The sequence below is a fragment of the Hydra viridissima genome, unplaced genomic scaffold (genome assembly GCF_058129835.1).
Source record: "Hydra viridissima isolate aposymbiotic clone 2 unplaced genomic scaffold, HvirCarnegie_v1 scaffold_10, whole genome shotgun sequence".
Classification (NCBI taxonomy): Eukaryota; Metazoa; Cnidaria; class Hydrozoa; order Anthoathecata; family Hydridae; genus Hydra; species Hydra viridissima.
Genome location: NW_028324309.1, coordinates 3862596 through 3878988, shown reverse-complemented (window position 1 = coordinate 3878988; position 16393 = coordinate 3862596). Strand labels below are relative to the sequence as shown.

At 25.2% G+C, this 16393-nt stretch overlaps 1 protein-coding gene across 1 annotated transcript; it reads right to left on the bottom strand.

Annotated features, from left to right (window-relative positions):
* Positions 1-202: 202 nt before the first annotated feature.
* LOC145200614 (uncharacterized) lies at positions 203-14439 on the bottom strand. Its single transcript, XM_090100945.1, has 22 exons — positions 13497-14439; positions 12432-12486; positions 11248-12120; positions 11106-11144; positions 10798-10842; positions 10594-10647; positions 10216-10312; positions 9960-10105; positions 9652-9906; positions 9499-9537; positions 8888-9037; positions 8369-8431; positions 8145-8210; positions 8016-8060; positions 7726-7797; positions 7486-7542; positions 6301-7381; positions 3981-4523; positions 3694-3831; positions 3196-3255; positions 2500-2586; positions 203-2165 (listed from the first exon to the last, which is right to left on the bottom strand). Exons 2-22 carry the CDS (start codon positions 12441-12443, stop codon positions 2026-2028), a joined length of 4062 nt encoding a protein of 1353 aa, XP_089957071.1. The 5' UTR covers positions 12444-12486; positions 13497-14439; the 3' UTR covers positions 203-2025.
* Between the last annotated feature and the right edge of the window lie 1954 nt (positions 14440-16393).

Below are 16393 nucleotides of genomic sequence, written 5' to 3'. Positions count from 1 at the left end.
TTATTTATTTATTTAGGCAACATGTAAAAAGTAAAAAGTAAAAAAAAAAATTTTTGATGTTAGGAAAGGATAGCATTTAAGATGATCATTGAAATATATGATGATGAAAAGAAGAAGAGAAAGAAAAAAATTAAAAAAATAAATAGATAATAGCTTTCAAAATTTGAATACGTGCTCATTTTACCCTAGTTGTGGAATTAAACGGTGGTGTAGATTATGGCTGTTAGTGCTGTAGTCTCTTCGAAACCCCTCTGTGACACAATTATGGGCCTGAGGACATATATGTATTACAAAGCACAGATGTTTTTCTTTTTCCCCATCTCATCCCCTACAATTTATTATTAGCATAAAATTTAGTGTAAAAAAAATTTTTGTGTATATGATTTCGTAAATCTTCTTTGTTAGCAGTAATACAGTGAAGGAAGTTTTTGTTTGGAAAATGCGTACATATTTAAAATAACAACAACTTATCCTAAAGTTCGCGTGGCATAGTGGATGGTTCTAATTCTGATCAAACCGCGTTTAAGGTTCGAATTAAACCTGCGTTATACAAAAATGTTTCTTTTGGGTTATATAAATTTTAAATTCTTTTAACCGCGCTCATTAAACTTTAGTACGTGTTAACATTGTAAAAAGACAAGCATATATAAAACAATCCGGTGTTTTGTTGTGTATGTTTGTCAACTATGCATAGCAGTTAAACTTATTCATCTCCGTGAGTCTAGACATCTCCCCAAAAACATTTTTACTATTTCTAATCTTAAAACTTATTTTATTTCTTCCGAGAGGCAGCTACTCCTCGGTCTCAACTAGTATGTGCAAATACAAAGGAAATAGAATTTCTGATATTATGAAATGATGTTTAAGAAAATCATAGGATAATGACGATAAGAGGTAAAAGAGAAAGAAAACAGTTTACTGCAATAATTAAAAAATGTTTAAACACAATTTGGGATGTTTTTAAAAATGAGCAAATAGCTTATGTTGCAGTCAGTTTTAGTTTTCTTTTAAATGTTGTTCAAATTCTGGCATGTTTGAAAAAATGTAAAAATTATCACCAACATGCAAAATTTTACTTTTAAATAGATAAAGTTCGCTTCTAATCTTAAATTTAAATTTAATAAAGAAATATTTTCACTCAAAGGACGATTTCCTAATTAGAAAATTATTTTACGGATAGATGTGTAAAGTTAAAAAAGTTGCACTAAGTTTTATAACTTAGGTCAATTAATGAATTATTATGATATTACATTTGAATTTTACTTTGTGTCACAAGTCATGAAAGATTACCAAGTAATGGAAAAGGAGCCATTATCAAAAGATTAATAGAAAAAGTTTAAAGCGACCATGTAAAAAAACAATAGCATGTCAGCTTTCTTTTTTGAATCTTGATCAAAAATTTTTATTTTGTCATTTTGAAAAAAATTTAAGCCAATTAGCAAAACACTTTGTTTGCATAAGCCTACATAAATTTGAAATCGTTTGACTTAGAAATTAAAAATTAGAAGAACAAGTTTTTATTTGAGGAAAAAGGTACGTGGCACGAAAAAAAAAACTTGAATATGAAAATTAAGTTTTTTATGAGCCCGACTTTTAATATCTAACGAATTTTAAAATCCGCCACCAGATTTGTAGGCTTTTTGTAACAACTTTTATGCTTCAAAAACATCTTTCCCTATTACAAGAAAACGACCTCTCCGTTCAAATGTTTAAAAAATTTCGGTTGCCGTGAAATAAAAAACAAAGTTCTTTGAGAACTTTTATAATAAATTCAACAGCATTACAAGGAAAGAAATTAGCACGATGCGATAATCTTTGACGCGCTTTTGTTTGTTAGCAGTTCAAGTTAATACACATATTTTCCAATTCTGATTATTTGCTGCTGTAGCATTAATTAAAGCATCTGTTAGACAAAGGCAAAGTGTTAAAGCAAATCTAGGTGACTAAACTCAAATACAAGCAAGTAATTCATTTTTAGGATCCCTAATAGAATCAAAAATCGCAAGAAAGGAAAAATAACTATGATTATAAAATGTTAATATCTTTTAAACGTTCTTTCTTTTTATTTAAACTTTTCATTCGTTCATTTGTAAGTTTGGTTCGAGCTGTTTTATATGGAATTTCCTTCAAAAACTCTTCCAAAAACTCAAGCAACTCTTGTTTACCTAAAAAAAAAAATAAGTTAGAGATCTTCTTTGCTAGCACATCCAAATAAAAAAACAGTTAGTGTTCTAAATCTTTTTTTTTTCATGATGTAGTTTGAAATATTGCCTTTTTATATCTCTTATTTGTTTGTTTTATATTTTTTATTAGTTAAGCAGAAATTAAGATTATCAATAATTATTTATAAATGTATATCTATAATTTATATAGAACTATGGTTTTAAAATATTTATTTGTTATTTTTTATGCTCATGATTATGTTTCAGATTGTAAAACATAATCAAAAGCATAGTTCTTAGCGTAAAAGATTTCATAGTTTTTAAAAATGGAGATTACTTGGCATTTTGTTGTCATCAATGCAACTTTGAAATTTGTCCAGCAGTATTTTTTCATCTCTTTGCACCCAAACATGATACTCTCTTTCTAAAAAATAAAAAGAAAAAAATGATAATAATAATTAGAGCATATTTGTGCAAAATAAAAAAGAAATATTTTTCAAAAAAAAGATACACACACATATATATATGTATTTATACTCTACACCACTATCATGTTTACATGATACTTGTGTAGAGTATATATATAACTATTAGGAGAAGTTTAGTCATGTTAAATCTGGTTTATTTGTTATGACTTTTTTTAAATGTTTAATATATTTTAATTTTTTCATTTATTCTGTATGTTTTGTTTTTGTTTTTTTTATTTTAGCAAATAAAAATGTGATGAATAACACTGGAGCGCCATGTGTCTTGAGGTATTTCTCTTTTATTTCAGTCATTTGTTTTTTTGTTTTGTTTTGTTTTGTTTGTTTAATCTTTAAAAAGCTTTAAAATGTTTTAAAAAGCTTTAAAATTTTTTTTTTTTTTCTAAGCCAATAATTGTTGGCTGCCAAATTTTATAGAAACATTATTTATTATAAATATGATTCTCTAGTTTACAGATAGTTTTATTTATATCTCAGAAACATTCAAACAGTTAACCATTTCAAAAAAACTAATTAAAAATTATATTTGTTACTAAATAATTAGATACCTGCCAAATCTTTTTGTGGTTCTTCCACTTTTTGTCTCTTTTTGTTTCTTTTCACAATTTCTAAGAGAACAAATGATACAAGTTACAAAAAATAAATAATAAACAATACTAAAATCTGACAGTCAAATTAAGAACAGTGTTTAGAATTTTGAATGTAGATCATTCAGTTACACTGAGGTAATTTTTGACCTTTTACTTGATTTCAAAAGGTAGCTTAAATTTAAATAAGAATGCGAAACTTTTGAAACAAAGTACTTTTATTTATTAAAAGCTGAATTAAATGAAAAAGTTTTAGCCAAAATATAAGATAAAATTTATGGGATATTATGGAAACTAAAGTAAAAACAGTAAATTTAGAAACATTAGAACAGCTCTTAAATGCTTAAATTTCTGCATAAGTTTGGACTTTTTGTGCAAATTTATGCAAAAAGACTTTTTCTTATATTATTAAGAAAACATAAAATACTTTACCACAAATTTAACAAAAACTGTAACTACCTTTTTGACTTTCAGCTGATGAATCTGCATAAGCTTTATCTATGTCATTTTTAGGTTCAACATCAGCTTTGTTAGATACAAGATTAATAGTTTGAGGGAAACTTGAGCTCTCATTAAGTGTCTTGGAACAACTTCCATCTTTTTAAGAAAATAAAATCAAAAAGATATAAGTTTTTAAAATTTTTTTTTTTTCTAGTTTTTTCTAAGAGCTGAGCTTAAGTGCTCTTTTTCCTACATCAAACATCTGTATGATAAATTCTCAAATTATAATAAAAAGTTAAACCTACTTGAATCAAAATTAAGAAGATGTCTTCCAACTTTAGTTATCTCCATCAAGGCAAGTGGTACTTGGTAGGTGTTTTCATTTATTTCTTTTGAATGGCCCATATGCTTAAAAAATACTGCTCTATCCTTTTCAGGTAAATCAAGGGCAGAAAATAATGTACTCACTCTATGTCGATTTGTAGTGGCTTTCAAGTTTTCTGGTTTTTTTAGATTTAATTTTTGAATGACACTATGAACAGCATTCCAACCAGATGTATGTCCTTCAGAATTTCTTGTACATGCAAATAAAAACTTATTTCCTTCTGGTATATTTACCTCTCTTCTTATATCGCTATTAGCTATAATTTTTAATGCTGGAAGGGTATCTGGAGGAATAAGAACAGGAACTAGATGATTGTTTCCTTTTCCAGACATAAAAGTTATTTTTAAAGTTTCAACTAGCTTTTGATCAATCTCATCTAGATCAAGCAAGCGTTGTTTGTCTATCCATGTGTTTTCAATAGCTTGTTGGTATTCATCAAGATGAAGCCTGGCTGGTTCACCACCTTATATGTAAAATGCAAATATAAAATTTAAAGTTTGTTTTATATAACTACTTTTATAAAAAAAAAAAAGCTTCAAAATTTTAATTTTTTTTAATTAGATTATCCTTTTATTTGTTTTTCTAATATATATCACATTTTGTATATATAAACACTAAATATAATATTAAGACATTTGAATAAGGACAATAATGATAATAATAGTTATCATTATTGTCCTTAGTAGTAATAATGATGATAATAATAATAGTAATGATAATAATAATAAGAATAACAATAATAATAATAATAATAACAATAATAATAATAATAATAATAATAACAATAACAATAACAATAATAATAATAATAATAATAATAATAATAATAATGATAATAATAATAATAATAGTAATAATAATAATAATAATAATAATAATAATAATAATAATAATAATAATAATAATAATAATAATAATAATAATAACAATAATAATAAAATAATAATAATAATAATAATAACAATAATAATAAAATAATATCAATAATAATAATAACAATAATAACAATAATAGTAGTAATAATAGTATCGATAAAAATAATAATAATAATAATAATAATAATAATAATAATAATAATAATAATAATAATAATAATAATAATAATAATAATAACAATAATAATAAAATAATAATAATAATAATAATAACAATAATAATAACAATAATAATAAAATAATAATAATAATAATAATAACAATAATAATAAAATAATATCAATAATAATAATAACAATAATAACAATAATAGTAGTAATAATAGTATCGATAAAAATAATAATAATAATAATAATAATAATAATAATAATAATAATAATAATAATAATAACAAAAATAATACTAATAATAATAATAGTAATAATAGTAATAATAAAGATAATAATAATAGTAATAATAATAAATAGTAATATTAAAAATAATATTATTAAATAAAATATATAAAGTTATAATGATATTATTAAATAAAATACATTAAAAGTAAAATAATAATAATAATAATTATTATTACTACTACTGTTATTATTATTATAAAAGTAAAAAAAAAAAGAAGATATTTATTGACACTTAGCCTTTATATTTTTGCCATATATTTATAATAATGATCTACCATTTCATATGTTTAATATACTAGGTTTGTTTAGTTTACCAATATAATTAATTATTTGTATTATTTAAATCTGTTAATATTCTATTCAAAGAACAATTTTACTTTAATCAAAGAAAAATCTCAAATACTGTTTTATGAGGATTCTTGTTTTTTTTTTTTTTTATTTTTTATTTTTTAGCAGAAACTATTGATTTATTAATCATGTGTTATAATTCTTGACCTTGTTATATCACTTAAAAAGTAGGCATAGATTTTAAAAAAAGATCTTGTATACAAATAACATAAAAAATGAAGTAAACAGATTTTAAAGCCACAAAGTTTGTGAGAACAACAAGCTTTTATGTCAATCTCACAAATATTAGTTGAAAACCTTTATGTTTTACAAAATATCTTTTATAGTAAAAAACCACAAGGTTATGTTGCTAAATTAACACTATTTAAAATTACATTAACATCAGTTACAAGCTCTAATTTTTTTTTTCTTAAGCTTAGATAAAATTGTATTTGTAATTATAACAAACTAAGATTATGCAAGTTATATGGAAGTAGTTCATCCTGAAATGATATGATGTTAATAGCTGATATTATTTTAGAATTTGTTAAATAGTATAAAAACAATAGTTGTAATTCCATACCTCTTCTAGCATTTAGCAATGTAAGTCTTGCACATGCGCAATCCCGAAGCTCAACAAAACATTCAGAGTCAAACCATTGGTAGGAATCTTTTGCTAAATCTGCCATTTTTGTAATTACAAAATTGCGAAAAGCAATCACATCTTCTTCAACTGGAAGTTCAGATGGTTTACGAGATTTTACGTTTTTGTTTTTATTTAGTTGGTAAGTGGCATCTCCAAAGATAAAGTCCTCCCACATTTCTAAAACACAAACAAACTTGTCAGTTTCACTAGCATCATTGTCATTTGCTTCTGATAAATATAATGCTTTAAGAACTTTTGCAGCACGTTTTATTAAATAAAATAAATTTTGTTTTAAACCAGCTTTGATGCCTGAATCTGCCTTTTTTGTAAAAATATCTATTGCTTCTCTTAAGGCAAAGAAGTTAGAGCGCAAAAACATACTACTAGAATCATTACTTTGTGTTGGTAAGTTTTTGCAGTGTAAAAATAGGTTGTAAAGATGTGCCAATTGTCTCATGGCGTTTCTGACAGAGCTTCTTGCTTCCATAACTTTATCAAGTTTCCTCTTTTCTTTATCATAAAAGACTGAACCAATTTTAAGAATTGTTATGTCTTTTAGGCAAATCTGACCAATTTTATCTGTTCGAAAATGTGATAAAATGTTTTTTTTAAATTCATCACTTAATCTTGCTTCTTCAGGTAATCTTAGAAGCCCCACTGGAACAGGAAGAACTTTTTGACATGAGTGTTTTTGACACGACTTCACATGATTGTGCCAGAATCGTTTTGAAACAAACACAAGGCATTGACTGCAATAACTAATTTCCTTATATTTTTGAGCCTCTCGTTCTCTTTCATATTTTGGTTCCGCTTTTCCAGCTTCAGCTACATTGACTTCCAAAATCCCTTTTCTTTTAAACATTCCAAAAGCTTCATCTCTTTCTTTTTTTGATTTAATTGATGATGCAACTTCAACTTCTGGATGACTTTTGTGCATAAGCTTTATGTGTCTTGTTAAATATGATGTAAACTTTTTACAAAAAATGCAAAATCGATGTGGCTTCTTTTTTCTTACATTCTAAAGTTTAGAATTTTAAATTTCAATTTCTGAAAATTTTGGGATTTAACTTTATTCAGATTGATTTATAAATTGTGTAAAAAAAATGTATTTTTCAAAGGTACCTTAACTTTTTTAGGCATTTCTTCATCAGGCAATTTTGGTTGGCTGTTTTGACCTACCTAGAATATTTAACAATAGTATGAAGTAAGAGATGTTTTCTTTTTTAATAGTTTTTCTTGATTTTATTTCATATAATGCTAAGAAAGATTTAATATGTTTAGTATAAAATCAGTGTTTTTCTTAGTTTTTAAAATGTTAAGTATTTAAAATATTTTTTATTAAAAAGTCAACTTAATTTTTACCTGAGATTTGTCTGTCACATCATCTATCATAAAAGTGCTTGAAGCTATTTTGGCATTTTTAATATCGGATATCTGCAAAGAAATGTGATTAAGATATTTGCTACATTAATCAAAAATAAATCAAACAGCAATAAACTTAACTTGATTTTGATCACTTTAAACATGGAAAAGTTATTCATAATCAAATAACATTTAAAAAATTAAATTAAATAACACATTTTGTGTATTTCAAAAAACATTTTGTGTATTTAAAATTGTTTTCAGCTTAACAAATAAAATAATAAATTTACCTCTAAAACTAAGTTGTAGTTAAGAGCTTCAAAATCAATGTCATCCTAAAAAATCATTAGCATTTTGTTTAAATCAAATCATATCATAAATGCAAAGTGGTAGTAAATTAAAGTTAAAACTTCACATACCTCACTGGAATCTGATCTTGATGTGCTTTCATTTTCTAGAGTATCAATTCTTTCTTCATCACAGGACTTTAAATTAAATTTTTAAAAATCTATATCATTTGTTGCACATAAAATATTTCCATTAAAGTTTGAAATGCTGAATATTTTTGCTCTCAAATGATCAATTAGTTTTAATCAATCTTCAAATATTAAAAAGCATGAATTTGTTTACAAAAGCAGTATACCTGTGGAGTTTGGGGTAAAGACTCTTTTTCACTTTGATGTTCTTGGGTGATTGATGAAAAAATCTATTATAAATAAAATAAAAAGATGTTTCTTTTTTCTTTTTCTTTTTTTTTTTTTGATAATTGATAAAGTCACTAGCCAAAACCAATGATGAAAAAAGTATAATAACAATTGAAAAAGAAATAGAATTAACATAATCAAAGTAGAAATCAAATATCTTTTGAATTTTCATTATGAGTTTGATTTGGCTTATAAATACTAGGTTTTAAAAAAATATTACTCCCTATATTTAAAATATCCTTACTTTATTAAGAATATTTTTAGGGTTAGAGTACATCAGATGAACCTTTAAGATTAAATACAAGAAGTAATATAATTAAAATAATGAATCTGTTATAAGTATGTTGCAAAACATATGAAGGAAGTTTGCTTTTTTTGCCAAAAAAATTTTGCTTTTAAATAATAATATCATGTATGTTTGTTATATATTCATTTAGTCTTTTTTTAGAAATATTTACTTGAATATTGTCTTTTTCATCACAATCTGTAGCTGCCAATTTTGTGACTTTATTAAACTGTACATCACTTCTGACTTCTTTGTCTTTATCTAACTGTGCACTTTTCTCAACTGGTTCTATGCCATTTTTCGGTCTTTGTAATTTTTCAATCTAAATGTTTGTTGTTTTTTTTTCAATAAAAAGAAAATGATCAATTTTCTCATATAAAATAAACACTTTTTGATTATACTTTTTTAGTAACAGGAGTGAATATAACATGAATATAAAAAAAATTTCAAAAATGTCTTGTTTTTTAAAATTGACTTTGAGATAACAAGAAAATAATGCTTCAAAATCAAAAATTAACTTTAGAACTAAAAAAATCAGTAAATTGTTCTCAAAAATAAATCTTTCTCACTTAAATTATTATTCATCCTTGTGAAGAAAAAAAAAAGTGTAATTTATGATAGCCCTAAAAACAGAACAGCTCTAACAATGTGAAAATGATTTTAGAGGTAGGGTGCAGCAAACTTTGTTTATTACAAAACAATTTATTTGGGTATTATTAAATCGTTGTGCACACAGTTATTATCTTATAAAGTGTGGATAAAATTTTTAAAAGGTTTTTTTACCTTTGATATTCTTTTTTGCTCTGTCTTCATTTGAAATTCCTGAGTTAAAAAAAGGTTTTTTAGTAACATTTTAAGTAAATCACCAGGGAATGCAAATAATTGGCAAAATATAAAAATAAGTAGTTAAAACTTGAGAAGAAAATAAAAAAAAACCTCAGCATGCCACTTTAGATTATCAACTCCATAAAAGTAGAGAATTTCATCACCAACACAAATGTCTTTCAAAGCAAATAAACATAAATGAGGAACATCACAATGCAAAATCTTTTTCATGTATGCATTTGCAAAGTATTTTGAGTCATTAACATAGCGTCCTAAGTATTCATTGTATGGAGTTGCATCAATGCTAAATAAAAATTTTTGTTTTAAAAGAATATCAATATAAATAAAGAAAACATTATAAAATTTAGATGAATTTTAGAATAAAATTTAGTTTAGTACCAGTATTCAATACTTTTGTGTAAAAAGTCATAAACATAACTGCCAGCATTTGTTTCTTCGTATAACTTTTCTTTATTTTCCAGTGTGCTTTTTGCAACGAAATCCCCCCTATATTCTACTATGAATTCTCCTTTTTTTAAGCTTTTGCATGCAAACACTCCAAAACCTATACAAGTAAAACCATATTTGATATCTGTTATGTAATATTTCATTCTGATATTCTTTTTTTTACATTAGAAAGTTTGTAGAAATATATTTTCTGACAAGTTTTCTGACCTTTTGTTTGGTTAATAAATTCTCTTTTTAAATAACTTGGATCTTCCTTTAATGAAATATAGTGCTTTGCTGCCTCAATTGGAGAAAGTCGTTTTCTCTAAAATTATAATTTTTAATCACTGAGTTTCTCCTAAAAAATTGGCTTGCTATTTACAATATAAAAACATAGGACAGTCAAAATGTTGTTTTTTTTTCCCTCTGGATTTATATGAATAAAATTCTGCAGCAAAAGTAAATTTTAATATAAAGTTTATTATAATTATTGTAATATATATTTTAATTATTATAAATATTATAATGATAATTACTAAAGTCTAAGTTATATAAATGCTCTTTGTTGTTATCATTGTTGAGCTAGTAACCTAATGGGTTTGTTACCTGACATTTATTTACTATCTTCTCTTCATGATATGGCTGAATGCTACTTGATACCTATAATTGTATTTTTGAAATAGTTAGGAAGAAATTTGTGTGCTATTGAAGGGTTATTTTCAGAACTACTTCTTTAAAAGTGAATTACTCAAAAGTCTGTAGAAGTTGCAAGTTTTCTTGCTTGCATGTTCTATTTAAAAAAAAAAAAACCTGCAATGTTGATGTATTTATGTCACATGCTTGAATTGGTGCACCCTAATTTAATATAAGTATTTATAATGAACTGTGTTAAATAACATTTGGAATATTGTACTACTCTTGTTACTCTCACATTGCATGAAATAAATTTTCAGAAGTTTTATTTTTAGCCTAGTATAAAGGTGGGCGTGGTAGTCAATTTTTAATGAATAGGTATGTGAGGATGCATATTAAAAAAACAACTTTTGAATTAAATAAATTACAAGTTTGCAATAAAAATGTTTGTTAATGCTATAGCTAAAACATGAAAGGTCACCTACCATGACAGATGTTATTATACTTGACACTGTTTCTCTCCACTAAAAAAATGTTTTTAATGAGCTTGTTATATATATCTTTAGTATATTTTTATATCTAAATTTCAAAGTGAAAGTGAAATTAAAGCTTTTCTTTTTTTATTACCTCAGATATGGTTGGTCTAGCCGTTGGATTGTCTTGCCATGTAGTCTCGATCAGGTTAGTAACTTTAACCACATTAATTGTATTTTCCGTATATAAACCGGTAATGTGGCTTATGTTTGGTCGTTTTCCAGATTTGATTGCATCAAGCAAAAGTATATCTTTAAACAATGGTATAACACCATGCCATGCTGTGGAAAAACTGCTAAAAAGCTCGAATGCAGTTATTGCAAGAGCGTACATATCGGATTTTTTGTTTGGAGATTCCACCTCACAATTACACAGTTCAGGACTTGTGTAGGCAAGGGTCATTCCTTGATTGTTGGGCTTCGTCATATTACATGTAACTGTTGCTTTTATATCAACAAAGTCATCAAAGTCGCTGACTTTTAAAGTTACATTGTACTGATGCCCTGTCACTAAAATGTTTGAAAGCTTGATATCTCTATGAACTATATTGTGTTCGTGCAAATATTCAATTCCTTCTGACATTTGTAAAAGAAAATCTAATCTTTGTTGAAATAAAAAAATTTTCTCTTCATTTAGGAGATCAATGAGCTGAGACAGATTATTGACTTCCATTTGTTCAATATTAGTGGCGCATAATTCAAAAAACAAAGCGGTTGGCCTTACAGAATAACCTAGAAAGTTTACAACGTTTTTATGTTGTAGTTTTTTTAATTTTGTTGCAATTAGCATTGTTTTTCTTTGAGAAAATTGGGTTTTAATCAACTTCACGGCCGTTTGTTTGTTTCCTAAGCTATACTTGAAGACTGAAGCCGATGTTCCTTCACCTATTTTGGAAACCAAGTTTATAGGCATATCAAATACTTCATAGTTTTTTATGCAGTCCGTTTCAGCAACATCTTTTACAAGCTGTAATATAAATCAGTAATAATAACGTTTTAAGTTTAATTATGCTAAATTTATAAATTAGTAACGTAACAACTTATGATGAGATAATAGTAAATGCTGCACTGAATTTTTGAAAATATTAGTGATCCAAAACCTTTATTATCTTAGATTTTCTTGTCAGGTATTACCAGATTTATAATTACTCAGTTGATTATTAATGAGTTAAGTAATGTTAAAAATTTGATAAGTAAGTAATGAAATTTAATAATATCTGATTATCCAAGAAATTTTATCTATATAATAATACTATATTAAAAAGTAAATTTGCTTACCGTAGAACTCATTTTCAATAGTCCTCAGAACTTCGGAAAACAGTTAAAAATATTTCTAAATATAAAGTTTTAAGTTAATGTTGCTTTTGATGTGGCTTTTGATGTGATATAATTTTAAAGTAGAAAAAACATTAATTTCTCTACTTCTTAATGTAAAACCATGTTAAGCAGATGTTTAGTTGTTTATTATACTTTATTTTAATTTTGTTCACTGTACTAATAAACCAAGAGAGCGTGTTTATGACAGTAATGATAAATAAATTTTTTTGTTAGTTTTATTTATTTTTGTAAGTAATCCAGTCAACTACGTTAAATTACAGGTGAATAAAAGATTTTACATCTCTTTAAAAAATTTTCCAAAGTTTGAAACTTATAAGAAATTCAAATTATATGCCATGAAATTCGGTTTCCAAAGTTGCACATTACAGTAGCTAATGTAGAAATTAGGCAAAATTTATAATAAGATCCATAAACATTTTTTAAAAACTCAACAAGTGTTTTTTTTAACGCTCAAGCTTCAATGTTTAACTGAAATCCACGTCTATTTTTTATTATAAACACTTGTTTTTGAAAACATTTCCAATTATTTGAAAGATGATAGTAAATATAGAATAAACATAAACAACTTAAAAATGGGTTTCATTTATAACCAGGTAATCTCAACTTGGGTTACCTTTATTACTGTTCTAAGATTCTTGATATTAAGTTACAGTAATTTTGAAATACTCTATAAAAAATCAAGAAACAATTCGCGAGGTTAGAATTATTTTGTTTTATCTCCCGTTTTAAAAGTTGGGAGAAAATGAGTTGTTAATTTTAGTTAGCAATAATAACTTTTAAAACACGCTTTATTTTACACATTTTTTTCTAAATAATTTGCTTAAACAAATTATTTAAAGCATAAGTTGTTGTTTTTTTTTTTTAAATTACAGCTAAAACTTTAAACAATTTTTACTTTAAGAAAAAATCAAAAACTTTCTCCCAACGTTTAAACATGGAGATAGAACAAAATTATTCTAACCTCGCGAATTGTCTAACACAAAACTTTTAAAAAATAAGAAATACCTTTCTATCACTTACTCTTCACAGTCTTCTTCGGTCACATATGCCTCATGATATGTCCTAAAGGCTATTTAAACGTTTTCAAGGAGTCAATTTCACGTTTTTAAAATGAGAATTAAAGTAAATCGGAAACATTTTGAAAAGAATGAAGTCAAATTCCAGTGATGGATAGAAACCAACTTCTATGTTTACCGACTTATTAAGCAGATGAATTATTAAATTAACGACTTTTAAACTTCATAACAACTTTTTAACAGTAAAAGGTTACTCGAAAGGTATTAGAGTCATTGACTGCTTTTCTTTTGTCAACCCGTTCTTAATTTATTTACTTCTACTTAATTGTTCTTAAATTCAATTTCCACTTTCACTCTTAATTAGGTTAAAAATCTGATTTCACTTCCTCAAACTATTATGCAAAATATCACTAGTTAAATTTAAGTTTTCTGGTTCGGAAACTAAGTGTTACTAACAACTGCCTCATTTTTAATATCGCAAATATTATTCCTTTGTGAGCTTTTTTAAAAGTGTTGTTAATCTTCAATAGTATCTTTGAGAAGTCATTTGATATCTCAATTTAAAATTCTTTCTTGAACTTTACTAGTTAGTTAACTGTTACAAGAATCAACAGTTTAGAAAATCTTGAAGCAAGTACTAAAAGATGATAATTTACCCACAACATTTTCACTACTCAAAAATATATAATACTGCATTCATTTCTTATAGATGACTTTAAGTCTGCGAAGTTCTTTACCTTTTAGTAAAATTGCGGAACAGCCATAAATTAACTCTTCTTGTCATTCATAATTATGAGGCAGACCTTTACTTCAGTTTCTGAAATAAAAGCGTTTTATATTTTTAAATTACGAATAATTGCATCTTTTTTAGTTCGTTGTAATTTATCTAGTCACAATTATGTAAGAACAAATAGAAAAACGCACACAATATTTCAATTGTTTAACAATTGGTTTATACATAATCGTAACACTTTGCAACTTGTAATCTAATCGTTGGTTACAGGAGTGTAACAATTTATCTCGCTGCGCATGTTTACGAGTGAACGCCGACTACTAAAACTCATAAATTATTGTCAAAAAACTATTCTTCTTTAAACCCTTATATATTCGTCGAATTGATTGGTCTTCGTTAATTCTACCGAAAATCGAAATAGGTTTTTTTCCATAATTTGTAACAAGTTACTAGGTTTCATCAATAGTAACTCGTTCTTTCGAGAAATGTTTCTTATTAATCACAAGAATTACAGATGACGAATAAAATTTTTTGGCGTTTCTCTCCTTGTAAAAAAACTGCTGCTAAAGTTGAACTCGGCACTGATATTGGGTCACACTTTGAAACTATATTTTTAAACAAATGCAAATAAGAATCAAATAGCACGAGGAAGTTTGGAAACCCATGGAAAATACTGAAGGTTATATTCACTGTTTTAAGTTTGGCAAATTAGCAAATTCGAGTTCACGTTGAGCACACAAACACTGAGAACAAACTATTTTTGCAAAGATTTTTAGTTCATTACAAAAGCTGTAAAATGTTTCATTTTAGTAATTAAATTTATCTTTAATTTAATTTTTTAATATGAACTAGAAATATAAAAGTTCTTGGGATGTTTTCCATTTTATATTTTTAGTTTTAAAAAAAGATTGAAGGTATTGATATTCTATAGAAGGTATTGATATTCTACTGTAGGAGCGCGACACGAAAAGGCATAGCTGCTTATACAGAAGCAAATAAAATCCTGGAATTGATAGTTAGCTTTTTCTATACATAAATTTAAAAAATCCGTAAGAGGAAATTAGCTTCCCGTAAAAATAAAAATTTAATAAATCTGGAAATCTCTATGTGCGGAAGCCGCTGTAATCAATTCTGATAGAATATTAATAAAAATTTAGCATAGTTAAATGTATAAAAGCATTCACTTAAACTATTACGGCTACAAACAAAACAAAACTTAAGTTTTTTGTTGTGAAAAGTAAAACTTAAATATAAAAAACTCATTTATCATAAAAATGTGACCTATGGAAAATACTGAAGGTTACATTCACTGTTTTAAGTTTGGCAAATTAGCAAATTCAAATTCACGTTGAGTACACGAACACTGAGAACAAACTATTTTTGCAAAGGTTTTTAGTTCATTATAAAAGCTGTAAAATGTTTCATTTTAGTAATTAAATTTATTTGTAATTTAATTTTTTAATATGAATTAGGAATATAAAAGTTCTTGGGATGTTTTCCATTTTATATTTTTAGTTTTAAAAAAGTTATGTTAACTCGACTTAGATGTTTTTTTTATGACAGCGCTAAAAAAGTTGACACAAGCACCTTATTAGTATTGTTGTACCTATTTTTGTTTAAGTTGTTCCTATTGTTAGTTTTACTGTTTCTAAAATTTATTAATATTATTTTGTTATTATTATTATTTTTATTATTATTAATATTATTATTATTATTATTATTATTATTATTCTTATTCTTATTCTTATTCTAATTATTATTATTATTATTATTATTATTATTATTATTATTATTATTATTATTATTATTATTATTATTATTATTATTATTATTATTATTATTATTATTATTATTATTATTATTATTATTATTATTATTATTATTACTATTATTATTATTATTATTATTAGTAGTAGTAGTAGTAGTAGTATATATTTGTTACAACAAAAATAATAATAATTGACAAAATACAAATTATAGATTATCAGATTACAGTTAGTTTTTGTGAAGCTCATATTGCAACTTTCTCTAAGGAAAGCTGCGAGCTGTAGTAACATTAAAGCTTATCGAGGTTCGCTTTAAAACTGTTGACAGTTGGAGAACTAATTACTTTATCTGGTAACATGTTAACATTATATTATTAACATTATTAT

What these genes read in the sequence shown, in the direction of transcription:
- LOC145200614 (XM_090100945.1), bottom strand. An exon ending in ATGAAAAAGACAATATTCAA is followed by an intron (nt 8,432 to 8,887) that starts GTAAATATTTCT and finishes TATTTATAATAG; the next exon opens with ATTTTTTCATCAATCACCCA. An exon ending in ACCACAAAAAGATTTGGCAG is followed by an intron (nt 2,587 to 3,195) that starts GTATCTAATTAT and finishes TTTATTTTTTAG; the next exon opens with AAAGAGAGTATCATGTTTGG.